General features: G+C 37.1%; 4 protein-coding genes and 1 long non-coding RNA gene across 7 annotated transcripts; 2 read left to right on the top strand and 3 right to left on the bottom strand.

The window, feature by feature from the left end:
* Positions 1 to 1,443: 1,443 nt before the first annotated feature.
* On the top strand, positions 1,444 to 5,659 carry LOC143452866 (uncharacterized). The gene is made up of 13 exons (XM_076954004.1): positions 1,444 to 1,752; positions 1,919 to 2,066; positions 2,763 to 2,950; positions 3,036 to 3,183; positions 3,254 to 3,293; positions 3,429 to 3,591; positions 3,709 to 3,869; positions 3,931 to 4,102; positions 4,204 to 4,277; positions 4,347 to 4,530; positions 4,665 to 4,772; positions 4,853 to 4,955; positions 5,015 to 5,659. Exons 1-13 carry the CDS (start codon positions 1,462 to 1,464, stop codon positions 5,161 to 5,163), a joined length of 1,929 nt encoding a protein of 642 aa, XP_076810119.1. The 5' UTR covers positions 1,444 to 1,461; the 3' UTR covers positions 5,164 to 5,659.
* Positions 5,660 to 9,688: 4,029 nt separating this feature from the next.
* Positions 9,689 to 13,247, bottom strand: LOC143451284 (spondin-1-like). 2 transcript variants are annotated; one of them, XM_076951727.1, is made up of 8 exons: positions 12,593 to 13,247; positions 12,149 to 12,323; positions 11,760 to 11,933; positions 11,481 to 11,654; positions 11,210 to 11,383; positions 10,415 to 10,588; positions 10,134 to 10,307; positions 9,689 to 9,953 (listed from the first exon to the last, which is right to left on the bottom strand). In XM_076951727.1, the coding sequence occupies exons 2-8, from the start codon at positions 12,263 to 12,265 to the stop codon at positions 9,825 to 9,827; spliced, it is 1,116 nt and encodes a 371-aa protein (XP_076807842.1). In that variant the 5' UTR covers positions 12,266 to 12,323; positions 12,593 to 13,247; the 3' UTR covers positions 9,689 to 9,824. The 2 variants fall into 2 exon arrangements, with proteins under 2 accessions (XP_076807842.1, XP_076807841.1); XM_076951726.1 differs by having other exon boundaries at positions 12,567 to 13,247.
* On the bottom strand, positions 12,656 to 13,408 carry LOC143451294 (uncharacterized). Its single transcript, XR_013114847.1, has 2 exons — positions 13,241 to 13,408; positions 12,656 to 12,795 (listed from the first exon to the last, which is right to left on the bottom strand). It is a non-coding gene; the product is annotated as an uncharacterized LOC143451294 (long non-coding RNA).
* A 151-nt stretch (positions 13,409 to 13,559) lies between these two features.
* On the bottom strand, positions 13,560 to 20,807 carry LOC143451289 (uncharacterized). Of its 2 annotated transcripts, none has more exons than XM_076951734.1 (5): positions 20,555 to 20,807; positions 20,265 to 20,453; positions 14,645 to 14,745; positions 14,414 to 14,581; positions 13,560 to 14,225 (listed from the first exon to the last, which is right to left on the bottom strand). In XM_076951734.1, exons 2-5 carry the CDS (start codon positions 20,350 to 20,352, stop codon positions 13,905 to 13,907), a joined length of 678 nt encoding a protein of 225 aa, XP_076807849.1. In that variant the 5' UTR covers positions 20,353 to 20,453; positions 20,555 to 20,807; the 3' UTR covers positions 13,560 to 13,904. The 2 variants fall into 2 exon arrangements, with proteins under 2 accessions (XP_076807849.1, XP_076807848.1); XM_076951733.1 differs by having other exon boundaries at positions 20,265 to 20,485.
* Positions 20,808 to 23,452: 2,645 nt separating this feature from the next.
* Positions 23,453 to 24,212, top strand: LOC143451292 (uncharacterized). The gene is made up of 2 exons (XM_076951739.1): positions 23,453 to 23,754; positions 23,837 to 24,212. The coding sequence occupies exons 1-2, from the start codon at positions 23,710 to 23,712 to the stop codon at positions 24,179 to 24,181; spliced, it is 390 nt and encodes a 129-aa protein (XP_076807854.1). The 5' UTR covers positions 23,453 to 23,709; the 3' UTR covers positions 24,182 to 24,212.
* The last annotated feature ends 2,866 nt before the right edge of the window (positions 24,213 to 27,078 follow it).

Genomic DNA, 27,078 nt, shown 5'->3' on the forward strand with positions numbered 1-27,078 from the left:
GCTCAGTGTCTTGCAAGAAACATCCAGAGTTGTCATCGTTGGAGCTGAGACGAGCAGTGATTCACCGATTGTAGAATGCAATTTTAATTGCGCTTTGTCAGCACCAAGTGGTTAAATATGAGTGTTTGCGCTATCTATTTTTTACTGCGTCATCGTCGCTAGGTTACAGCTAGCTGTGCTTTACTGATGATAATGTGAATATTAGCGAATCATTAGTTTATTTTAAGTCTTGCAACTACCACGATATATCCTAGAATCAATTTAGAGAAAAGGTTCATGTAATTACGCAATAAACCTTTTAATATAAATCAGTTAGTTCGGTAATATTCAGTCTTATGACGTACAATAGCTGTCACTTTACCGTATAAACTTTTGATACGCCGTGTCTAACAATTTTTGAGATACCTCAAATTACGATTTTGAAACGCAGGGTATTCGCCTATTATATGCTTTCCTATAGGTTGTAGCTAATAAATAGTCGCAAATGCAATGACAAACAAGAAATGAAATAAACCAAAAATATAAAGTCTTAAAATTTCTTATGGCATGAAACGGTTGGGTTTGTGAGGGGTATCATGGCCCAATGGATTGTCCCTACCCTAAATACGCTGTCGTGAGTGGTAACCAAGTCATCGTAACCAGGTCACCAAGTCGTAACCAGGTTTGAAATTTTTATAAATTTCATTCTTTTCCCATTTTAAATTACATTTTGACGTTTATCGAGCAAAAAATGTTACAAAATGCAGAAACCTAATGGACAAGAACTGTCTCGAGTCAAGTCATAAATGCAATTTTATAAAATGAGACGCGAGTCGAGTCAAGGTTTTGCAAAAAAAAAATGACTCAAAAATGACTCTTAAGCTCATTTAAGTTACCTCCAAATAACAATCCCGGTTTTCCCGTTAAATAAAATAAAATCATGAAATTGAATCATAAAATTCCTGGTTCCCAGTTTTAGATTTATTCTGTCAATCCTTTATGCTGACAAGATTGATTATCATGTAGATAAGCTTCATGCCCATATAAGGAATGACGGGAACGATTTTGCAACAAACAAAATCTCCACTGGTTTTCAAATAGTCAAGTTTTGCATCAACAACATGTCATGCCACTTTATTGCATTTGTTACTTTTCTGGAGCGGTAATTTGCTAACAACTAGATGGCGGTAAACCATTTAATTACGTAGCTTGACTGGACCTCCTTTGAAAACGGTGCACATCTATACCATAACTGGATTCGCTTATTATTTGTTAGCGATTATACAGTATGTTGCTTAATATCCATGCAGTATACAAGCACTACATAATATACTGCGAATGATATTTAGAATGTTTAAGGTAATCATCGGATGTAGCACTCATTATTTTAATCGCATTGTTTCATCGCACAATCGTATTTCCGTAAACTGTCTTGCTTTGTTTGTTTCGTTGTGATGCATCCTGCCGCATGAGCCACGTTTTATGCCGCGTAAGATCTTTTATGATTTTAGTTGTATAACGAGGGAACCTGACGTTTGTAAAATGTTTGTCGGTTTCATATTTCTGTTACTGGTTGGATTGCTGAGAGCTGGAGCAGATGCGCAGTGTACATCAGTATTAGAGTTGAATGTGGTTGGAGATTTTGTAAATATACCATTGCCAAGCGACTGCCCTGTGACTAATACCACTATTAATCGGGACATAAATGGAACGACGGTCGTTTATATTCCAAAATATACAGGAACAACCGTTTCTCCTGGATTCCGATGCTTGGTGATTTGAGTATAAATTGAGTTTCAATGATTAATCATCTCTTCTAAAGACGTAAAGTACAGTTTTTATTGTGAGCGTAATCGATAGACAGTTGTTACTTTACGGTAGACCCATTATTACGTTTGTATACAGACTTATTTTATTTGGTCATGATTTATGTATTTAGTTTTACGAAGGAAGCTCTACGTCCGGCACGTTTCTGGGGGCAATTCCAGAATCATTGGCTGGTTGGGTTGAATTACCGCAAAATCTAACTGAAGGATTCATCCACTGTGTTGGCGAAGCAACATCGGCTTTTCTGTTTCAAGTTACAGGTGATTGGTGATAGTTCGTAGTTTTTATTGATGCTGGAAACATCAAGCATAAATATTGACAGCACCATACTTTAATCTTTTTGTTTTTATAATCGAACAATCAATCGATCGATGGAAAGGGCTATGTTTAAGGCACACCCTCAAGCCGTATAGTTTTGTCAGGACTATTCGTCAACAGCGACGAGTGAGTTTAATCAATCGTTGGTTGAACTGACCGATCACCTTCTTATGCTCGGGCTTTTGTGTCATCGCCATACCGCAGTATGTTATGTTTGCTTGAAGACTGTGATCAAGTTTTAACGTTGTTGGTTCGTTTAACGATAAGACGCAAACTCGGAAATCAGAAATACCCAACAATAGTTGTATGAGAAAAACCGAACGACATTAATCCACAACTTTAAGGCTTAGTTCATCGTGATATTTTCTCATTTTGCTGCAATCTTGGTGTATATTTTCTAATGAATTGTTTTGAGTTTAAGTTTCAAATAGAATAATTTTCGGCCGTTTTATTACTGTTTCCAATTTTCTTTGGGATGTTTGAAAGACGGAATCGCTGATTTATCTTATTTGCTAAAGACTTGAGATAAAGATATAAATATAGATAAGATAGATAGATAAGATATAAATACTCATCCAATAATAAATATTAAAACCTAGGTTTTTAATGCTTAGAAATGCTTTTTATCTTTTTCCAAGTGCCAACATCAAATGTAACATCGGTAGCTGTTGTGGACAAATCTCTGATAAAGGTAGAATCACTAAACTTTCCTGCCACTTATCCTGCCAATTACATCCAGGAGACGGTGATAGAGAGCAGTCAATCAACCACATATGCGGTTACCTTCAATTCTACGTTTGGACTAAACAATATCGATGCTCTTTACGTGAGTACAACGAATGAAATTGTTGTAAAGTAAATTTGGTGACTTGGTAATTTACGTGGTTTTATCTAATCTGGTATTGGCGCAGATAACGTCGGATGAAGGGACAGGATTTGGGTATAGTAGTACAATCACTGCTCCTGATCCATTTGAAATCACCGGAAAAGAAATAGAAATACAATTTGTTTCAGACATTTTCAACTTGCAAGCAGGATTTCAAATAACATTTGAAAAAAGTAGGCATTTGTGTTTGAGATTTTTCACTTAAATAAACTCACAACATCTTTTTTCAACTTTTATTTCCAGAACAGCTTACTTGCAGCGACCAGGGCCAAGTTAAAATCCGGTGATTAAAATTTAAAGCTTCATTAAAATTACTTCGACTGATACTCATTAGCTTTGATCATACCACTTGAAACCCTTGTAAGATTGGTTTGACCGATATACTGTGATGTCGTAATCATGCTATTGGTGTTTTTAGCTTATTAAACCATACAGTGTACGATTTATGCGGAAATGAAGACGGTTACGTCATAATCAGCTCAACTCCTGTCGAAGATGTGAACTCAGTTGACCCCGAGTGTAAAGCAAATGCGAGTGATCCAAATTTCAACCTTGGTTTGTACGATTGCTCGATATTGGAGGTATTTTCCATCTCATCAAAGATTTAAGACAAAACGAATTATTTTATCGGACGTTTGTTTCAAACAAATTACGATACTGTAAACTAAACATTTTTTGTGACGTACCACTTACTGTAGATCACAGACGACGTTCTCAAAGCGCACTTTCTTCTTCGATGTCTTCCTAAATTGAATAAGTCTGAACCGATCCAGCGCTACATGGATGGATGCTTCAACTTGACGTGCGAGTACAACAGGACAGAACTGCTTGAAACTGGAGCGATTGTTCCAGAGATCAAGTGAGTATTAGACGTTTGTTGCAACATGTTGACGCTCGTTGCATTGATCAACTTTCAACAGGAAAGTGGAGCTGGATTCCGTTGAGCAAGAAGGAAGATTAGGAGTTAGCATTACATTCACCACAGATCAGTCTTATTCGTTTGAACTCGATGGGGGTGCTGAGGTCACGGTCCCGGAACCCGTTTACACAAAAGTAGAGCTGAGTACAACCGACGGCGCTTTTTACGTTCAGGTTTCAAATGATAAGCACTTGAAATAATTGCAATTGCTCTCCTTACGATTGCTGCCATACGTCAGAGATAATGTCATTTTATGATAATGTTTTTGATTCAGTTAAAGGAATGCTGGGCGACACCTAGTGAAAACCCTGATGATGTAGGAACAAGATACAACATCATTGAAAACAGGTGATCTAGCTACAATGAAAGAATGATCCTTGTTTCATATTTATTGACGTTTATTTTTTATTCTAAAAGTTGTCCAGCTAATAACCCATTTGAATCCGAGGACGCAATCGAAATTGACCGGAACTATATGGAAAAAAATGCTACTTTCAATTTTAAGTCCTTTGTGTGGTCAGAGAATGCAGAGGGAGCAATTTATGTTTATTGTCGCGTCACCATATGTCACGAGGATGTTGACTCTGGATGTCCGGCTGCTGTAAGCTCGGATGTATCTTGTATAAAAGGGTCACTTGTATTAAAGGATTTCGGAACTTTAATTTCATTTGAAAATTCTTGAACTTAATTAAGTTCCTTGATGAATTTTTTACTATTGTGTCATAATTTTATCAGCCTGGTTGTACCAAAAAAAGGAAACGTGAGGTGTCATCCCCTGATTCGCTCCTGGTTTCATCCGGACCTATCTTCATCAAAAATAGCAGGAAGAAGAGTTGTGAGCAGGTAACAACTCACGCGTCGTATTTGTTTTATGTAACATGTTTGAGGAAGATTTTTAATTTTCTTTGTTAACTTTTTTACAGTCAAACGGTGGCTGCAGTGACGTGTGTGAGATGCGTAATGATGACGTCATATGCTTGTGTTATGATGGTAAATTTCTTGGAGAAGATGAAAAAACGTGTCAAGGTAAACTTAATGCAATTACGCGTTTCGTTATACCATTATGACGACATTAATTACGTCAGGTGTTGAGAAGTATGAAATTATTGACGGGGGAAGCGATTCCTGGACCCTGGTTGGTGTCATCGCAGCTTTCTTCATCGTAGTTGGTTGTTTGTTTGCGTGGAGCAAGAAAGATGGGAAAAGCGGAGATGGCTCCCGACACCTTATTTGAAACCGATGAAACGGACTAGATCCTTGCTACCTTGTTGTCTATTTTGTAAAGAAGATTTGCTATCATTAGTGACGTCATTGATATAACCTTATTATTACTCATGAACATTGCTTTTTGCAGCAATCTGGATATTCTGTTCATCGCGTCATATAGAAAAATGCCTATGACGTAATAATTTGCAAACTTTGCTCATAATATTCAATCGAACTCGTTCGCTACATCAACTTTTTAACATATCTTCAGATTTGAAATTACCACAACCTAATTGTCGACTTAATAAATTCTGACTTATATCCTCTATTTATGTGAGTTTGCGATCTTACTTCAGAGACGTGTTTTTGTGGTTATAGCTTATGACAAAATTGAATGTTGTTGAAACTGTTTGACATGGATGAGCAATGAGCATAGATGATTTGTTAAAAATGTGTTTGTGAAACTTGTTCCAGTTAAGATATATACCTGTGCTTATTATTCAATATAAATCTATACTGCATGACATCCGCGTGTACATTGTGGGGCAATAACATGCCAGGTTTATTAGTTTGTTCAATTTAACAGGAAATGCCCTTAAAACAGCTTAAAATGTGGGCAGGTGTTTAATTATATAAGTGCCAGATCTGCGACCGACATCGGCGATCATGGTCATCCAAGCCTCTGTTATTTAACTGTGACGCATTCAATTTCTTCAACGCTGAAAACGCAATTATTGTTAATCCAATTTATGTCTACTGTAGTAGTAAACTTCTTTGATCATACCTCTTTGGGAAAGCTGGTTTAGTGGTCGGCCTTGATAGAAAATCAGGCTAAAAAGGTTAAGAACCGCGGTAACAGACCAAAGTATGGACTTATGTCGGTGCCTGTCACAACAACTCTGACTTATCGCTTCGTTATTATAAGCAGTTCATTTCTGCATTTGATACAAAATATGTTTGCTTTAAGCAGCCAAAGTCGAGAGGACGCGACCGCTTCATGAAAATCACTTGTACGCTGTGGACCGCCATTGAAAAGATTTTGTAAACTCGTGTTGTTATTATAGAAAACGTTTCTTGTTTTAAGTAGCAAGTTTCCGCCAAGCATTTGTGTTCCCTTTTTTCAGCACAAAACTATATTCTAATCAATTAATCTTAAGCTTTATCAGTGAATATTTTGTGACGGTTCATCGTCAGCGATATCACAGAAACTGGATTAATTCAACTGCATATTACGCAACAATAGCAAACCGTGTTTTGCAGTGTTGTCTTCAGCGCATTGCTTCAACGCACACGTCATTTCCTTCTTCATCTAAATCCTCGATTAAATCGGAAGTAATTGAGAAAATCGATTGTTACACGATGATTTCTTACAAAGCTGATTGTTCGGAACGCCTGGCGTGATTTCAGAGTTACTGAGGTTTGAAAAAAATGTTTTATTATGGTTTAGAAAATAAGTGCACTTTAGCACTATAAATTTTACGATTCTATTATACCAATATTTTTTCGCAATTTTAACCGTGTATATTAACGTAGACTTTATATACACACGCATAAATTTGATCTGAAACATAATTTGAATACTATACACAAGGTTAAAATAAAGCATAACTTTGAGCTTGACAAAGGTTTTAATCTCATTTAAACCGCCAGCAAATAATCAACCATTTCTTGTTTTAGATTACTTGCTAATACGATCTACAGCAGCTCTTTTACGCCGCACGCAAACGTTGCAGTCGTAGAATGTCCCCATCTGTGCATTCAATGTTTAGCACGTTTATTAGCTATTCTTATAACTTATTCCACGAGAACTATAGTTAATTTTAAAGTTGCCATCTGTCTTCATGCAGATTAACACTGCTTTATCAGTTCCCGGATTGAGAATTCACAACCAGTGTCATCGCAGTCTTTAATTTCGGACATTTTCCGTTTCTACATCAATCTCGGGCTCATCAACAACGCCCTACATTAGTATTATGTCGACCAGAAACCGGGCTCTTGCCTGGGATAGGGTTTGTTTTAAGCTGGGTTTTCTTTTCCAATCCACTGACGTACAGCATTGAAACGATGTTCAATCATCTTTTGCTTGAATACACCACCTGCTTTTCGGCTTATCTTCGCTTTTTATCTTTATCTTATGTTTTGTCAGTTTAACTAATTATGGGCTTAGTGGCCGTGCTAGTTGTTACCAGCAATTATTACCTTACCTATTTTTGAGCAAGTTTTAAGCATTTTCGGTTTTGGCATTTTATCCCGTTCATTGGCGCATACTTGTAAAAATTGGCTTGGTGTTTTTCATCCCCACCGAAGTTTTGACGAAAAATAAAATGTTTGGTTGATCCATAATTAGCAATTATTTTTTTCGAGCTCAGTAAATGATCACGCAACGAACAAAAGAAAAAGCGATGGCAATCAGAAAAAGAGAAATGTACAGTAACATGTTCGTATATACTGTATGTTTTTGGCAACAGGTTTTCATGTTGAAGTGGAATCATATACATATTTTTTAAATTACTGCAAAGTTACAGATTATGACTATACTTGAAATAATAAATAAGACGCCTAATAAATAGGCTAACAACGAAGGGTCAGGCCAGGGCTTATAGCGGTAAGTAAATTATTTTAACTCGAAGTGAAACTGTAAAGTTCATCTGCAACGTTTTCCGTCGCGTGCGCAATTATTTCTGGCTATAAAAATTTTGGTATATGTGAGGAGCATATTTGTGAGATATGTACAACTTGAAATTGTGACTCTTTTACCATTTGTTATTGCTATATTGCATGAACAAAGAGCTACTTGTTGCAAGACATGTTTAAATCGTTGAAATGATTTAAGTGTATTCATGAAGTATTTCTGTTTCACGCATGAACTGCAAATGCAGGACAGCATTTCTTTATGTTACTATATGGTACTATAGTACTATGTTAAAGTTTTGAATTGCAATGCTCAGTGTCTTGCAAGAAACATCCAGAGTTGTCATCGGTGGAGCTGAGGCGAGCACTGATTCACCGACTGTAGAATGCAATCTAAATTGCGCTTTGTCAGCACCAAGTGGTTAAATATGAGTGCTTGTGCTATTCCTTTTTTACTGTGTCATCGTCGCTAGGTTACAACTCGCTGTGCTTTGCTGATGACAAAGTGATTATTAACCAATCATTAGTTTAGTTTAAGTCATGCAAATGCCGAGGTATATCCTACAATCAATTTAGAGAAAAGGTTAAGGTAGATTTAGGCAATAACCCATTTAATTTAAATCAGTTAGATCGGTAATATTCAGTTTTTGACGTACAATAGCTGTCAATTTACCGTATAAACTTTTGACACGGGGTGTCTAACATTTTTGAGATACCGCATATAACGATCTTGAAACGCCGTGTATCCGCTTATTATATGCTTTGCTATAGGTTGTAGCTAATAAGTAGTCGCAAATGCAATGACAAACAAGGAAATGAAATAAACCAAAATATAAAGTCTTAAAATTCCTATGGCATAAAACGGTTGGGTTTGTGAGGGGGATCATTACCCAATGGATTGTCCCTCCCCTAAATACGCTGTAGTGACTTAACGAGACAAAGCGACAAGCCTAGAGTCGAGTTGGACCATGGCCTTTGCGTTGTCAATCCATGTTGTTGTAGATAGGCTACGATATAAACTGGCCCACGCCATCCTAGTACAGGCCTCTTGGAAATTGTATTGTGCCCTTCTCAGCGATATGAAACATGCTTTACAAGCTACACATGTAATTGGAAACATTTCAGCTTTAACCCTATTCTGCCAATGTGTGTGGCTAGGTTCCAGCTACATGGTAAATATTTCGTAGTTGTGCAAAAACTGCTTAAGATAGACTCATGGAACTTTGCAACTTTTTCTCTGATTTATCTACCATCAGATGAGAGTAGTTTCATAAAAAATGTGCTTGTAGTTATGCCAGAAATGGCAAGTTTTGATAACCATATTAAGATTTTTCGGATTGATAAATTAATGACTTTTCAGTCGCTGTAGCGAAAAGGCTAAACAAAGGAGACAGTAATACGGTCAATTTTCGACGTTATGCCGCGTAACCGATTTTGTGACCTTTTTCTTCTGCATTTACCCTGTTTAATTGCGATTACCAACATGTATCTGATGTCTTTACAAAGTGTGCAACAATATTCGTTCTGTTATTTCATACGTAAGTTATGACTGAGTCTTGCCTAACAAAATCAAATTTATTTCAAAAACCGCACATCCAGACGTTTACGTTGTTCACGTTTATGAGCAAGTTTATTTTCAAAATGTTAGTAGACTGTAGTAATTGTGCTGCATCAAAAAAGTAACAAATTGTGTCATACTGCAGTTACGTTGTCGAAGTAATTGCGTGGCGTACACGGATTTCCATTTAGCCTACTTAAAAGCGATTTCTATAGCATATCTTTCCTATACTGAGGATGCGGATGCCCCTTTCGAAAAACTAATCTTTCGTGATGATTTGTTGCATACCATGCATTATTTAAAATATTTCATAACGTGTCATTGCTACCCCTATGTTGCTTCTTAACTAAACCAAACAAACATGTTCACCTTATTAGTAATATTGTGCGTATTATTGCATACGAGAAGCGTACAAAGTTAAGCAAATGCATGAAAACTTGAACGTAGCTTTCTTCATATCTGTTACTATTCGTTTTTTAAGTCAACATATCAGAGAAAATTCAAATTTGTCCCATTATGTAAAGCAAAATCGGCAAAACCAGAGCATTCGTAGCAGTTGTCATTATCCTGCTTGGCATGAAGCTATTGCCGCTATTACGACTTCGACATTCTTCGGACAAATTGGATACCTTTATAATGAGCAATGAATCAGAATGCATATCATGCATAAGTGCATGGTTCATAGCAATATGAATGTTTACTTACTAGTAAGGCTGTATTACCAACTACAGTACAATTAGACTTTTTCATTTCTGATATACAGTATCCTACGTTCAAACGATAATGAAATACAAATGCTCTGAACTTACTGTGCAATTTATCGGGCAGTCTTTTATTTGGCAGGTTTTGATTTCCATTAAGTCATCATAGTGAGGGCAAGGTGTTCCACCATATTGGGTATAGCGAGTAACGTTTCTGTGTCTTTCCTGAGTCCCGTTTCCACAATATCGGTCACAAGCAGACCAGCCAGACCAGGACGAAACCTGAACCGTAATAATCACGTAATAAAACAAATTATTACACCATTATATATACCAATTAAAGTTCTTTACACAATTTGTTTTTGTTACGGGGTTTATGTAACAATTACGTTGCAATACACTGGACACTCGGCCTTGTTGCAAATTATCGATTCGTTTAATTCATCATCTGCCGGACAAGGGGATCCACCGTACTGTGCTTCTCGAAAAATGTATTTTTGACGCTCTTGTGTCCCATTTCCACATCTGTGGCTACAATTGGACCAGCCTGTCCAGTCCGAAATCTAAAGAAACAATAGTCATGTTTTCGTCCGTCAATTGGCAATATACTATATTTGTACGGTTTCAAAGCCAATGTGTAAACCGAAAATATTTCTGTGCTGAAGTACACGGCAACGACCCATATGTAATAACACTATATGAGGCTTCAACATTTTGAAAATATTATTCGCAGTTACACCGATGCTTTCAAGTACAGTATTCTATAGATTATGGTCAACAAGACAAAGGCAAGGAAAGGGTAGACACCGACAGATTGTTATGACTAACGGTAACACATCATGATATCATATGTCTGCAGACGTTCATTTGAACCGTCGCCCATGTCACTAATCACGTGATTCGAATGTCGATTACATCACAATTGACTGGACATCCCTCAGTTTGCAAAATGACGTTTTTGCACGTCTTCATTTGCATGCCCCAACCGCGTTAAGCATCACGTACAATACACCTAGAGCTTTCCTGTGTACACTTTTCAAAAGTACAGCATTGCTCAAGTTGGACCAGGTTAACCACCCCCATACATGGTGATATTTAAATATAGGCTACTGACAGTATGTAGGCCTATTTGACAGCTGCATGGCCTAAACAGAGTATGGAACGTCTTATATGTTTGCCATTACATTGCAATCCACAGGACATTCCTTTAACTTGCACGTCGTATTTTCTGCCAATTCCTCATTTGTTGGACAAGGGGTACCACCGTGCAAAGATTCCTGGATAATGTATCTGGACCTCTCTCGTGTTCCGTTCCCACAACTGTGACTGCAATTGGACCAACTTGACCAGTCAGAAACCTAAACGATATATTGTAGCCTACTAAGTTGAAGTATGGCATTAATTGTATACACGGCACAACGTCACGCTTTGTTTTTTTGTCATTAATTAGCATACATTGCAATCCACTTGGCATTCCATTAGCTTGCAACTTGTGTTTTCTTTTAACTCTTTCTCTGCTGGACAAGGTTTACCACCGTATTGGGCGTTGTGAATAATGTACCTGGATCGTGCATATGTTCCAACGCCGCAAGTCTGGCTACAATACGACCAGTTGGACCAGTCGGACAACTAAAAAATATAATTTGGTAAGAAAAAGTACTGTAATTAATGACTTGTTAATTTTTCAGAATACAACGCAGTATATGAAACAGAAAGGATCCTTGTTTCCATTACATTACACTCTATTGGGCACTCTTTCAGCAAACAAGTTGTGTTTTCTTTCAACTTTGACTCTGCCGGACAAGGTGTTCCACCGTGCTGGGCTAGATGAATGATAGTTCTATTCCTTGCTTGTGTTCCGTTACCACAACTATCGCTGCAGTTGAACCAGCCTGACCATTTCGAGACCTAAAATCAATGATCAGGTTTTGCATATTTATCAACAAATCAACCAATTTTTCCATTTTAATTTATACTGTAATGTAGGCTTGCAATCCTATCGGAATGAACCCGAGAAATATTGTGTTCCGTATATTCTCATTCTTTTGTTAGTTGTCTTCCTACAATGTTAAATACCTTAATAGCGATTTGTACAATATCGTATAAAGTTTTTAGATCCTTACTTCGCAGTCGATTGGTCGCCCCAAAAAATACCACAAAAGGGATCCTCCAACTCCAATAACAATCAGCGCGGTTACCAGTAAAATCATCATCAAAGCCAAGATTTTAGATTTCCTCATTATTCACATTAATTTTCAAAAATCGTAGGTTTACAGGTAAAACAAATTCTTGCAATTTCTACAAAACAAACGTTTTCGTGCCGTACTCAAAATCTGATATCCGTTTTCAAATATTTCTAAACATTAGTGTATAAAGACAAGTTAATCAAGTCATACTAATATTTATAACATTCTTTGGGAATGCTTGAGGTATCATGCTTTTCTATTACTGTATACACCAAGCTGTTACTCATCATGTAGTAGACAATGAACACTTCAGCAGAAGAAATCATGCACATGCTAAGTATAGTTTGAAACCAACCTTTGCTGCTAACTAAAACCAGTCACCTTAAGCAAATCTGATAACATTTCTCTGGTATACCAGTGAACCATTTCTTTCCTGGCGCGTTTGCAAATTTGTGAAATAAGTTTCGAACTGCACAAGTTTTGTATTAAATCCTATCGTATCCTAAGTATGGCATATATGTAGTGTTCCAGCAGTAGTCCAGTTTGGTACTTCCCCAGGTGACAGAAAATGTTATCGCGGACCACTACGCAAAACAGGAAATTGTTTAAGAGTCACGAAATTGAAGTTTATTACATTTTGTGTTCTTTTTTCTGCAATACCTATCATTGCAACACGAAAAGGTAAAAACAAGAAATTCTGCTAATATTGATGTATTTATTATAAATTTGCAGATTTACAACTTACTATACTTTAGGAAAAGCCCTTGGCTTTAGTTTTAAAGGAGTTAACGGTGTGAATGGTAGACACTTAGCGTTTCAAGCCGGCATACAAGCATTTAAACAATGTCCAAATGTTTGTTTTTTGCTTTACTCAACAAAACAACTACAAAGTGATCAAGACACTGCTTTTACGTTTCGAAAATTTGGATCGTGCGTTGTTTCAGATGCACGCCCAATTAAAGATGACAATTAAAGTTTCACTTCCTGTTTTTCATTGCGTTTGAACCCTCTTACACTTTATACTCTCACCTGATGTGCGGATAGAATACGCAAGAAAATCCTCTGTTTTTTTGCCTGATAGTATGTTGACGTGATGCCAACGAACATTAGCCGTTAAAGTGTTTTTGCGACTCATCGTTTCCTAATAAGTTTTCACATAAGTTCACGTTTGTCTTATTAGATGCGAACATGCGTTATATCTTAGGACTTAGAGCATGCAATGCCCAGTACTTGTTTTCCTTTGCCTTTAACCTGAGGGGGTCGACTGTGCTGTGTCACCATTTGATTTGACGTCATGTTATCATGACCTGACTTTAAACAAAAAACCATCCCAAAATATTTTAAAAGATAGATGTCAAAAGTCAAATATATTTTTGAAATGTACAATAACTCATATTACCAAGTTATACATAAACGAGCAAAGTCCGAGTTGGCGGTTACATTCGTTTTATCAGCAACAAAAATTAATGCTGCTAAATACTTAAAAAAACTTCGGGATTAATATTTATGTGCATATGAGCTTACATGTAAGTCCATCATGTCTGCAATTCTCAAGAAACATTTACAGATTTATACAATAAGTTTTACCATTTCCATGAGCTGCATTGACATGTAAAATACAAAACATTTAATTACTAAACCCGAAATAACCTGGTACCTTTCCTGAAAGTTAATAATAGCCTAATTTCGGCAATCACGTTATCAAGGCTTCCTTCATCTTGGAATAAATATTTGGCGGATCTGTTTCTTTGGCAAGTTGTCCGGCAAGGAAAAGTTTGACCGCGACAAAAACAAGAACGCACACAACAACCGTGATTGACACAATGAGAGCAGCAATCATCTCAGGATCAGATATCCACAACAATTGGGATGGAATTTCACAACCTTGGACGTCACGTGATGGTGGGCAAGACGTGTGATTGGTTCCTGGTAACACTTCAAATTTACGTTGACGTTCTCGTCTACCAGGCCTCCAAGCGCGGTTACATTCACTCCACAAAGACCACTCCAAAACCTGTTTAGGCAAAATAACGTAAAATTCAATCAATTGATCTTAGAAAAAAAAACGGACTAGTTTTTCGTGAAAAAGGTTTTGCTAAAAATTACTGTCTCGTTTGGAAGATAAGATAACCAAAAAACAAATACTGATTTCGCACTCTTTACTTTCTTCTTCGGTGTGTTCACTCATAAAGATAGTCTTACCTGGCAAGCGGGTGAGTAGTCAGTAACAACGCAAGCTCTTCCTTCTTTCAAGTTTCCCTCTGGTGGACAATCTATTCTTTTGACTTGCGGCCAAACCTTGATGCTCTGAAACCTCGTTTGCTTTTCGCTTGATTGGCTACAGCTACTCCAACTTGACCAATCAGACACCTGTTAAAAAGGTTGAAATAATATGCGCATGACGTCAGGCAATACGTCATTCACGATGCTCACCTGGCATTTATGCGTTCTTTCTTTAAAATAGCACACTACCGCAATGCCAACACCGAAAACAAGCAAGATCGACAACAGAATGAAAAGGCAGCATTTTCCCCCTAGCATGTTTACAATAGTCTGTTTATCAAATTGTCGTTGTTTGACAATAAAGGTTAAACAAAGAAAACATTAGTCAAACTATTATAAACGTCAAGCTTCATCAATTCGTTGCAGATGTTTGAAACATTTTTTTGTACATTTAATGCTTTTGTACACTTAATGATTTTTCTGTTTTTTTGAAGTAATTACACTAAATAAGAAATTGTTGCTAATTTGTTGTTTCACTTTTGTTTTTAAAAGAAATTTAATTCATAAAATCTAAAATACAAACAGATCAAATGATACGGTAAATATTTAAGTTTCAATTAATGTTTTGCAGATAAACAATCGACAATCATTATTTAGCAGTCATTGAAATACTGTTAAGACATTTCATTCCACAATGATATCATTGTTTGCATATGTCCATTATTTGTGAGTTAATTTTTTCCAACTCCTTCTATAATTCAGAAAACAATAATGACATTAAGCGTTTAAATATATAACACGGTGAAAGGTAGGTTCCTTGGTTTGTATTGATGGCTTATGAGGCAGTAGTTAGCTCTTCTAACTGCTGTGATGATAAAAATTACTGACTAAAAGTACCGAACTGGTAGCACAAAACGTAGCTGACTTTTATGAATTGTGGATACTGACAAAGTTGACTGAAAACACGCGCAAAACAAATATCAATCTCATGCCAGGTTTACGTAAATACCGAAAGCAAATTCAGGTATCACGTCGCAATGGGTCATAATTGTTGCATTTCACTTGTCACTGCCATGCTGATTGGCAACAGAAATGAATTATTTCGTCATAACGCGACAAACTTGTCTGATCCTGCTTTTTGTTGCAACATTGTTCACCACCAAGGGTCATCGCTAAATAACGTAAGTTCAATAGCAAATATTTTCTAGCAATGCTATGTTTACCACCGGCATAATTTAATAACATAGGAAGCCCTCCTGGTGCTTAAATGTGTTGACCCCACGTTTCGCAAACCCATGCGGGTGAGTTTCGTAAGGATAGATTAAAATAATAGAACATCAGAAACTGTAATGTTATAAGTTCGAAAAAGCAATAAGTTTAAAATGCTTAACTTTTCATGCGGCCTGATAAAAACCATCGCGGAACGGTACGAAAATAGTGGTAAGTGATACCACTTCACTAATAATTAATTAATAAACACCTCTGAGAAGAGACACTTTGATCATAATAGAGCTTGACATAGTAGTTTGAACCATAAAATTTTTAGAAAGATTTTTCTTTTGGTTGGGCCGTTCACAAGATTTTACCTATACTTCTGTAGTCCTGTCAAATACTCCTTCAGTAACCAAACCATTCTACGGTACTAATTTCCTGCTGGATATTATAATATTCTTTTTTCGTTCAATACATATCCGGGTCGATATCTAAGATACGTATTTGGCCTTAAAGAAGTTAGTGTGGAGTGTTCGAACCCTCTATTACAAAATGGTACATTTTAACAAAGGAGCATTTCAAATTTACGACTTAAGACTAAAAGAAGGCTAAAGTAATCATTTCCATTATGTATTTAACGATACTCTGAGCTATAAATGTATTGTTACGGTTCATCTCTTTGTTGGCTCATTAAACTTCTCAATACTATAAACTTTACAATGGCACTATATTCTCCAAAGTATTCCTAGAAATGCTTTTGCAATCACTGTTACAAAGTTGTAGAAAGATCGAACTTTAATAGAAAACTTTAGACATTACACACATTACTTTGGACATAACCGTTATAGAAATATTCGTCCTTTGTATGTGTCCAGTTCATAATAATCGAATGGTCTCTGTAACATTTTATTGATTTTACAGTAAAAACTACAATTAAGTTGATATTCACTGATAAAATGCTTTATTTTCTATTGGAAAGCTTTTTAGTTTGTTCTTGTCTGCAATTAATAACCTCATCCATTTACGAAACTGTTTTGGGAGTACTTCTACAGACGTTTATCAACGCCTTTCTACGTTAAAAACCAACAAAAAAGTCATACAAAGTCACAACTTCAAACTACTTTAAGCAATAGTGTACACGCAACCACAGTTACGTGCGAAGCGGCTCTCATAGCGCACAGCCTATGACTTCCTAGTTCCTTCTCTGTGTCAAATAAACAAAACATTTCAACATATCACTGTTTCAAGTGTATACGATGTTTGACGTCGGCAAAGTACAATCTCGACCAACAACATACTAATTAAGTTTTCGCAAAATGGGTTGTTAAAGCTAGAAGCCATTGGTTCTAATAACATAAATCAGCTCCTACTGAAATGCCGAATTAGCAGAAATATACCAAGCTTATTTGTTCGCAACCGAAAAAGGTTAATGACAGCTATAAGTACAGTCGAGAGCTTGCTAAACGCGACAAAGTATGACTCTTATCAGGATGATGTTTTTGCAAACCACAGTCATTAAAACAACGGGAACCTTTCTCGGCCGTTAATTATGCGGTTGGTTTAGTCTTAAAGCAAGTACCCAGCGTATGTAGCAATATCGATGTAAGCTACATTGATTTTCAATAACCATGTTGTAGCCTATATTTACTGCATGCCTATTTTGTGTGACAAACCTAAATGGCAAAGTGCAAAGAGCATCAAAGTGTGTGAAGAAATTTGTGAAAAGCATAAAAGTGCAGCAGGCCTTGGCTAAATTAAGTGTGAACAAAATTATCGTCAACTCATTTGTTTACGGCAATGTTGTCTACGAAGTATCTGGTCCCAGCCTCTGGCGTTAACTTACGTCATTCACTTGTGACATATTAACATAGTTTTTTTGAAAACACTAATGTCAATAACTCGTAAACAAAAAAAACGATAAAGTTCGTTCACGTTTTCGGAATTCCAACGTATATCTATTCTTTTGCAGAAAATAAGTTGATTTCTGTTCCCTTTAATCTAACTTAAACCTAAAGCTTGTTAAGATCGAAAGCGAACCACGCGATACAACACTGATGCAACAGTTTAGTAACGAAGTGAGGGGCAACCCCCAAGATTACTTGACTGGAAGCAAAATAATAGTTGTCAGTGTGTGACGATTGAACCTCGATATAGTTAACGTCACACATTAGTGGCAGTTGGACGCATATCGCTAAGGCCTATTCTTCACAATTTTGCATTCATCCATTCATTCATTTTGCGCATTCACAGTGTTCACATAAATTGCCTTACCAAGTGCAGTATATAAACGAACGCACGATGTGTTCAACTCGCTTATTCAATTTTCCTTGATTTTACTTGACAATTTACTTGATTCACTTCGTTTTACTTTTGTTGAAAACAAGTTGTGGCTGTTTACGCTGTTGGCAACGTTGGTCTGTGCAAAGTGGTATCCGAAAACACTTGTAACTGATCCATTAGTCAGAATCCCAGAGTCTTAATGAAGGCTAATTGGGATCTTTCGCCGTCTCTTCCGACGTTAGGCGACGACTCTAACGTAAACTGTCTTCCTATACACAACCAATTAAGTCAAGTCCACGTCTTAAAATATGCCAAGTCACAAATAATTCACCATTTATGATTAGTTTTTCGTTTTAGATCAATAATAAGCAGCTTTTTGAATACTCGTAACGTACATATTAGCATAAATTCTGATTTTAATCGTTTTTGACGCTCTCGCACAAACAATACAATGCATAGCGCCGTGAATTGTGAATAAAACCTTTTAAAAGTATAAAAACCGATTTTACAGCGATTTGAAATATTTTGTTTTGGGACTCGAGTCAAGTCAATCAAAATTTTCTCGTTAACACGATCAAGCACTACTACTCAAGTCAAGTCTTTCCAAGAACATGATTTTATTCGAGTTTTTCCGTCTCTAATGGCTAATTATTATTTGACGTACGGTATGCTATATACAGTAAACTCTTGTATTATGCGACATTAATGATAAAGACCTACCAAAAATCGATTTAAACAAAGTTATGGTTCCTAAGAACACGAGACAACGTTATCATTAACAACCATTCAAAAGTATAACGAATAGTTTACACTTAAAATTCACTCAAATTTAGTTTATATTTAAAAATTATGATGATGAACAAAGGTGGGCAATAGGCACTTTGAAAGTACCGTTGACAACACCATAAAGGTACCGGTACTTGGCACAAAATGTACCAACGCTAACAGCAGGCTATTCAGAACTGTTTCAAAAAAGTACTTCCGTAAACCTACTCTGTCAGTGCTCTCTACTGCTACTTTTTGTATAACGGATGTTGATGCATTTTATTCCTTTATTGTCAAATACCTACTGGTTACTGCAAGTCACATCTTGCGTGATCTCAATATCTTGTGACTTTTTTACACATTTATAGACTAAAAAAAACAGCAAACAGCAATATTGCTATAGACGTAATCAAAATGAATTCTTGAAAATCATAGTCTAAGGTACCTGTACTGAATAAGGCCCACCTAACACTTTTTTGAAAATAACTCAAGAACCATAAATGAGAATAGACTGAAAAATCGTATTCTATTAGTGAGGGTATATGACTACAACATATTAAAACCACAATACCTGACATCCCCAAAAAATTTTTATAAAGAAATTAAAAATTCCAAAAAATGGGCCTTATTAGGAGCATAGGCCCACCAATTTTGTGAGTATTTTGATTCAAAACATAGTAATAGACAACATATAACATTATTAGAAATTTCACATTTTAAGTTGTACAAACATTTAAAAAGATTCCACTAGGCGCATCAAAGTAACTGCAACAATTTGCCAACTGATGACTGGAACCACTCTTGAAGTCTGGACATCAATTAGCCAAGCATCTTGTATGGGCCTTATTAGGCGCATGTGGCATCCACGAAAAAAATTTCACATTTTTATCATCAGAAAAATTTTAGCAAAAAAAAGTGCATTATCCTTTTCAATACTAAGTTGGTTGTTACATGAAAACTTCAGCCGGCTGACAACAGTTCATTTAACCGGCCAAATCCTCACTTACTTTTTTTCTAAATTAACAAAATCACCTTAACTGTAAATATCAAATTTTTGTTGTGCTCTAGCGAATCGGTTGATCACGTGAAAAGGATGAAATCTGGTAAACCATCATGAATTTATATTAGTTTTTATGTAGGGACAAAATCTTTCATTTATTTGCACGGGTTTGCGAAATATGAGCAATGGGCCTTATTAGGGACCGGGCCTTATTCGGTACAGGTACCTTACATCTCAAAATATTGAAATAATCACCTTAAAAGTACCGGGACAGATTAGAAATCGAAAAAAAAAATTCATCACAGGTATTCGGTTATTTTTTCAGTAGTACCGACGGTACCGTTACAGCGCAAAGAAAGACATTACGCGATATATATTTTGTTGACCTGTTCCTAATCTACGACTGCGGCTAACTAGATATTATTTTGTTGACAGACAGCTTGTGGCAAAGCATAGGAATAACTTAAAGAAAAGAGATGTCTCAAAAGAGTGTCTTTGTGCCTCCTTGTCTAAAGTCGATTGAATTGAAAGTCATAGCAGGAAAAGACACCACAAATCTTTCGGCAAATTTACCTGGTTTACTGCTGTTCTCTCGCGGAGAGAGTGGCGAACGAACACTGGTATCGATACTGCGAAAGCCGCTTACAGCTGGACTTCCCATCTCCAATGATATTGCTTGCGTTGGTGCTGTTGAGGAGGTGGTCCTCGTCTGCCGCTGGCTACTTACAACCAGAGAGATGTGGCCAACTTATACCTCAAAAGCTGTAAGAAGTTGTGCGCTCATCAATGGTTCGCTGGAAATAAGTTATCATTTATGGTTCTAGTTACAGTGGTATCGACAAACGGAGGGCTACACAACTTACCGCTTGCGTGGAAGAGATTGTGACGTTTTATATTGTTTAGTCGTATATGACGTAAATATGACGTCACTATAACTTATTACGACTAAACAGTATCCTCAACTCGTCACGTTAGTTGGCTGTCTTGAGTTTGGCTATTGTCTTGGTCAGCTGATTAGTCTCTCTCTCTTCTATCCGATGAATTTGACTACTCGGTTTATAGCAATATGAAAATGCAAATTACCATACACTTACTTACTGATACGATCGCCTGAAAGAAAAAAACATCACTGCAGTAACTGCACATCACCTTTATTTACAGCGTCAGTCGCTCGTTGACAAGTCGAAGTACACCCGATTGTTTTAAATGCACTCGGCACTACTGCATAAATTTTATGTTGCAAACTATCATAAGATAGTCGCTTCCTTTTTTGGCATAAATCGTCCCTCTAATCGCTTAAGTTACTTTTCGCTTCCTCTTTTGCTTCTCCTTTCTCCTTTTTAAAAATGGGATGCATTGCTTATTTATAGACCTATGGTTACTTAACTTCTTTGTAATGCATAAATCTTTATGCTATTCATTCCGTTGTTTACGTCCAAAAGTTGCACGATTTTTTGCTAAATTTAACCTCGGAATTCTGACGTAGTTGTTTTTCCAAATTGTTGTAGCCTACCAGTTCAGGCGAGGTAAGGTCTCGTCTTTATTTTTAAACACGAGGTTTTCACATGATCGTTTCTGACGTAGTTGTTTTCGCATTAGGACGTAGCATAGAGTCACGTGGGTATGGCATCGGTACTGACTCTGTAAATTCCTGACGAGCTGCATCAGCCATTATGAGAGTGCTAGGAGTGAATGAGAGAGAGAAAGAGAGAGAGAGAGAGAGAGAGAGACATAGAGAGACAAGAACAACGAAGGATTGTCTCCGTGTATCAGCACCAGGCTGCGTGTGCATTTCAACTTGGGGTCGCCATGCACTGTGGCCGAGCTGGTCATCGTCTGCTGCTGGCTAGTTAAAACCGAAAACATGTGGCCAACTCACACTAAAAGGTCGCAAGTAATTGTACGTTTATAAAGTGTTTTGTGGAAGTTAGTTCTCTATTTCTGGTACCAATTTTAGTGGTGGCGACAAGCAAGATGCTACCATACAAAATGTAACGAACGAAATAAAAACACAACGACCATTAAGTTATTGGATATTTAGTAGATGTTTCCTTTAGAATCAGGTGTCGAAACAGACATACCTACTTTATACATATAAACATTTAAGTGGAAATAAACATGTTTCTACACTTGCCTAAAGTAATGGCTTACGCAATTAAATCTAAAGGTATAAAGACAATTAAACTAATCTAGCTATACTAAAGATAATTAATGCTCGATGACTGGGGCTCAATCATTGAGGAATCATGGCCTGGTTAAGGTTGTGCCAAAACTTTTCTTACTGACCGGATGAAAAATCTGAAATTTGATACCATAAGTAGAAATCTAGTTTTCTTATTATCATGTGCTAATTGTGATAATTAGCACTTATTCCTACAGAATTCTCGTGCAGATCTGATGATATTATAATGTTATTTGTGCTTTATATCGTGTGTTTAACAATAAGCACTGTACTATATTTTGGCCATGTTTAGTATGCGCGATCCCGTTTTGATTACTTCCGAATTACGTCATTCGTACTACAGCGTTCAACGTGTTAGTCTGACATTCACAGTCGGTAATTTACAGTCTATTGAACGCAGCTTTATTCTGTGCTCTGAAAACAGTAAACGTTTCGTTGAGAACCTATAATAAATGATGATTCAAAGACATTGACAGTTTGGTTATGGTACTGTGATGTTAATCTGGTTATCAGGGATTAATGAATGCGCTATCTATGGAGTCAGATTAGCGAACAATCGATCAAACAATAATTAACAACTGTTCAACCAACAACAACCCAACAACACGCTCAGTTAGCACAATCACAAACTTTAGCAAAGAGAAACATTTTCGGCTACATCACGAATGTTAATTAAAAACCATTGAAATAAACTGGTGCCTTAGATTTAGATGGTTTTTGTGTTAACCTTTGTCCTACTGCATAATTTTACACCGCTAAAAGGCGATATGGGTACAATTGTACCCAAATACATTTTATATTGAAATTCCCAAGTTGGTTGTACTTTTTGCGCGGTGTGCCGTATTTAATGGTCCGAACGTTTAAATATTGTGCTCTACGGAAGTATCACACGTGTTGTTAGGCCACGTAGGCATTGGACAACGCTATATGATATGTTATCTTTGTGACCTCGGTTATACTCAGAAAAACAGCTCACTATGCCCCTGTACTCAACTCCCATAAATTTCCGCTGATATTGCATGGCATTTCACTGATTTGAAATTTAGCATAGATTTTTTAGCATTTATTGGCATCTTTATTGTTGCTGGTGTACGCAGAAATAACAAAGATAATCTGGAAAATATGTGGAAAGTAGATGTTTTGCCTCTTGTACGTGCAGCTATGTTTCGATACCGTTTCAAGATGATGCTCAGATTTATTAGATTTGACAAGGAAAATACCCGTGCAGAGCATGAGTAAAATGATAAAGCTGCACCAATACGAGATATTTGGCTCATGCTGAATAAAAATTAGGAGAGTGCCTACAAACCACATGAATGTATCACCATAGATGAACAATTGTTTCCACATCGAGGACATACTCAATTTACACAGTATATAGCCCACCATCAAAACAGGCTAAATATGGCATCAAGGATTTCTGGGCTTGTGATGCATCAAACTCCTACCCGCTACATGGTCAGATTTATACTGGTAAGCCAGTAGATGGTCCCAGACAAGCTGAGCCTGGCCTGTTTGTATTAAGGCTCTGGAAGAAATGTCACCACTGATAATAATTTCTTTCTTCGTCACAGGCACAGCTAGCTAATGTAATGAACACATGGGACATGACTTTAGTAGTTTAGTTGGAACAGTCAGAAAAAACAAAAGGTTTTTGCCTAGCAATATGCAGCCTGCCAAGAAAAGGGCTGTTTACTCGACCAATTTCGTCTACCATGCAAGAGTCTGTTCATATGTGCCAAAGAAAAAAAATCGGTCGTGCTCTTCTATCATCCATGCACATGACTGGAGAAGTCAAAGCGACGCAATCAAGCAAACCCTAGATAACCAAGTTTTATGTCAAAACCAAAGGTGGGTTGGACACGATGGACAAAATGCTGGGTGAGTAAACGACGGACATTGCGTAGGCCATTGAACTTTTTATGATCGACTTCACTGGCTTAGCGTCGTTTATCATCTACAGGGAGCAAAACCAAGAGTTCTGAAAAAAGGACCAACAGAGAAAGTTTCTGAAAGATCTTGCGAAACAGCTATGTATGCCTTCAGGGGAAGCTCGCTCTGCCAACCGGATGGTGATGAGAAATCGTTTCCTTCGAGCTGCAGTGGAAATGGTTCTAGGACGCACACTGCGACACCGCCAGAAGGCGAACTAACTCCAGCAACTAACTCCAAAGAACCCCATGGAAGTAATGGAGCTACATCGATTGTTGGTAACTGCTATGTGGCAGACACCAGAAACGAAAACGACGAAAGACCAGGAAAAACTGCGTGGTTTGCGTTCAGCCTGTTGGCGACGAACACTCAGTAACAAATACAAAGTGTATCACTTGTGAAACGGACTTAAACGGACTTAAACCACCTCGATTAAGTTTTCTTTCATATTTCTGTATCAAATAAATCATTTCTGTAATCTGGGTCACTGAATATTCCAAAAATTGTCTTTGTTTTATGCATTCCGGCGTCATTGCGATACAAAATGTGTAAGGGTACAATTGTACCCATGCCGCCTCTTAAGGGTGTAAAAACAATTCGATTCTCTATCTCGGTAACGTGTAAAGATTTTTTTTTGAAATTTAGTCTACCTAATCTAACACAAAAATGTAGAGATGTCAGGAAATTTCAGGTCTCTCAGGTTTCTAGAAAAAATACTGTCTTAATTTAAAATTGGAAAGGTTACAATTGTACCCATGCAGTAGGACAGGGGTCGGCAACCTTTTTGAGCCGCGGGCCAATTTGATAAAATAAAATATACTGGCGGGCCGTAACTGCCGGGACAGCTTTTCTGAAACGCGAATATCTTACCCTTAAATCAGGGGTCGGCAACCTTTTGCTAGTCACGGGCCAAATGTCGAGCGTACAACTCTTTGGCGGGCCGGAATTTTCATTAATACTATAATTGCTAAATGCTAACACTACAGTTTGAAACTCAATAAGACACGGCGGGCCGTATTCTTGTGATAACTAATTAATATGTCTCGGGCCGGACGATTTCGCATGGCGGGCCGGATCCGGCCCGCGGGCCGTAGGTTGCCGACCCCTGCAGTAGGACAAAGGTTAAACTTGTGTTTATAAAATTTTTCCCTTTCTCGAAATAGTTCTTCAATCGAAACCGCTCTTCATGACAGGTGCTCACTTGTGCGGTACAAAATCCGTCTTTTACCTGGTCCCTTGAGTACCGGTAACTTTTTAGCTAGGTCAGGGTACAAGCGTACTGTGTCAATGTAAACGCAAGAACCGGGCTGGCAGTGCTAGCCTGTAAAGTTTTACTATAACTATCAATTTGGTGAACTACAGGCGGAGCAATTGTAGGTTGGTTTCAGGCTTTTAGTTTAGACTTTAGCCCCTATAGGCAAGTGATAAATGTAGCATCTGCAAGCAGAACATTTACCGATATCAGGTGATCACTGAACAGGGTACACGCCGAAATTCTTTAGTTTCAAGCCAATTCATCATGAATAAACAAATTAATCCAGCTTTAATCGCACTCCATCACGCTAAAAATTGTGTCTATGCACGCACATCCAAAACTTCCGTACCTTCCAGTTTGGACTATGTTACAGTACGTCATTACGTATAGGCTTACAGTTGTAAACAGAAATACAAGCTTTGGGGTGACAAGTTTAACTAGGCCTAATAGCTTAAATCCGCAATTTTTTGTTTATTACAAATTGTTGGCCTTTGGCTTGTTTGTTTATTATGACTTCGTAACAACACAAAATACGGATCTATAGGATTAGTGTAGATGTGCACAACCAAATGACGTTGCAATTTAAGTAGCATTGGTCTAGAATACAAATGCATTACTCCTTAAATTGACGAAGCCTTGAACTCAAAATACTCTGTCGTGCACATCAATGGAATCTCGTGCGTGCGTTTACCCCACTTCTTATTTGCTAGGATGTTGATAAACGGTTAAACGTATGCCTTTGTCCTCCTAAAGTGGAAGGTGTATCCTATTTGTATTAACGGATTGGCAACAGGCCTGTTTTTATCTGCATCACCAGCTTCTGCATTTTTTATTCTTTCAAAAACTTTAGCTGGCAGTTTCTCAACAGCAATGACGCTGCAAAATAGGATCAAATGAATTATTCCAGCATTTGCAAATACCTGCACCACGTGGGTAGCTTTAAATGCAGCATCATGCAAGCATTTTAGAAACCTTAGAAAGACAGCTTTAGCAACAGCTTTTAAATAAAATTACGATTTGACACAATGTCGCTTTGTAGACGCCAAGGTCTAGATGATAGAGACTGCAGCAAAATGTGAGCAAAGAGATGGCAAACACCGTATTGCTACTGAGTTATCTAATTGATGCTGTTTGAACAGTTTCCAGTGAGATATGGTTCATGTCACCTTCAAAAATAAGCAACACTGCCTTGGGGATATCTTTAAACCACTTAGCACGATGACTGAAATATTGTGTAAAAACTTGAGTCTCCATCCATTCATTATCAGTAACACACCTTACACTGCAACCTTAGGATCAATTTCCGTTTATTTTTGATATAGTCAAGTGGGGCAAAAAAATGCAAAATTGACAAACTTTTGATTTTCTCGCTAAAAAATGGCCAAAAAGTCAAGTTTTACCCTCTATTGATCAATATTAATATTCCATTGATGTATCCAAAAAATTGGAGCATTATGTTTATTCTTTTTATTTTTATCGAATATTTTGTGTTGTTTTTTTTTCCCCAGTGTTTGGGGCAATAAAAACCATGCACTGGGTAAAAAAAAACAATCAATTTCGACAGCAAATTTTGTTTATTAAAAGCAACACAAAGCAGAAGAAATAGCAATATATACAGATGAGGATGAAACTGTAACATCTTGTTCAAACAAACAAAGAAGTTTATGCATTATGAAGTCCATATTTGCTTAGGAACACAAATTTTTCTTTCACTTCCTCTTCTTCGGCAAAACCAAAGTATGATTTTGCACGTCCGACAGAAGTTAACACTGCGGTTGAAGGACCCCAAAAACAATTTTCAACGTTGACTATATCTATGTCATCCTTTGTTGGCCAGTCCCAATACACTGCATCTTCTGAAGTTGATTTCTTGTCCCAAAACTTAAATTCAGCTTGCTCAATTTTTCCATCAACCTCGTCTCTGAAGACCTTCAGAAGTTTTCCCTAATAATATGTTTTTGGCTTCTCCCAAAACACTGCAAAGTACTTTCCAACTTGATTTTTGTTTATTTCCAATT

This window comes from Clavelina lepadiformis, chromosome 4, assembly GCF_947623445.1.
Source record: "Clavelina lepadiformis chromosome 4, kaClaLepa1.1, whole genome shotgun sequence".
NCBI lineage: Eukaryota > Metazoa > Chordata > Ascidiacea > Aplousobranchia > Clavelinidae > Clavelina > Clavelina lepadiformis.

Excerpts from the sequence above, each read along its gene's own strand:
- LOC143452866 (XM_076954004.1), top strand. The coding sequence starts at position 1,462 with ATGCCGCGTAAGATCTTTTATGATTTTAGTTGTATAACGAGGGAACCT. Across the intron at positions 2,951-3,035 it reads ACAATATCGATGCTCTTTAC|ATAACGTCGGATGAAGGGAC; the intron begins GTGAGTACAACG and ends GTATTGGCGCAG. Across the intron at positions 4,103-4,203 it reads ACGGCGCTTTTTACGTTCAG|TTAAAGGAATGCTGGGCGAC; the intron begins GTTTCAAATGAT and ends TTTTTGATTCAG.
- LOC143451284 (XM_076951727.1), bottom strand. The coding sequence starts at position 12,265 with ATGAGGAAATCTAAAATCTTGGCTTTGATGATGATTTTACTGGTAACC. Across the intron at positions 11,655-11,759 it reads AGTGCCCAATAGAGTGTAAT|TTGTCCGACTGGTCCAACTG; the intron begins GTAATGGAAACA and ends TATATTTTTTAG. Across the intron at positions 9,954-10,133 it reads ACTGCCCGATAAATTGCACA|GTATCCAATTTGTCCGAAGA; the intron begins GTAAGTTCAGAG and ends CTCATTATAAAG.
- LOC143451289 (XM_076951734.1), bottom strand. The coding sequence starts at position 20,352 with ATGGGAAGTCCAGCTGTAAGCGGCTTTCGCAGTATCGATACCAGTGTT. Across the intron at positions 14,746-20,264 it reads AGAGAACAGCAGTAAACCAG|GGGGAAAATGCTGCCTTTTC; the intron begins GTAAATTTGCCG and ends TAAACATGCTAG. Across the intron at positions 14,226-14,413 it reads ACTACTCACCCGCTTGCCAG|GTTTTGGAGTGGTCTTTGTG; the intron begins GTAAGACTATCT and ends TTGCCTAAACAG.
- LOC143451292 (XM_076951739.1), top strand. The coding sequence starts at position 23,710 with ATGTCAAAACCAAAGGTGGGTTGGACACGATGGACAAAATGCTGG. Across the intron at positions 23,755-23,836 it reads CACGATGGACAAAATGCTGG|GGAGCAAAACCAAGAGTTCT; the intron begins GTGAGTAAACGA and ends TATCATCTACAG.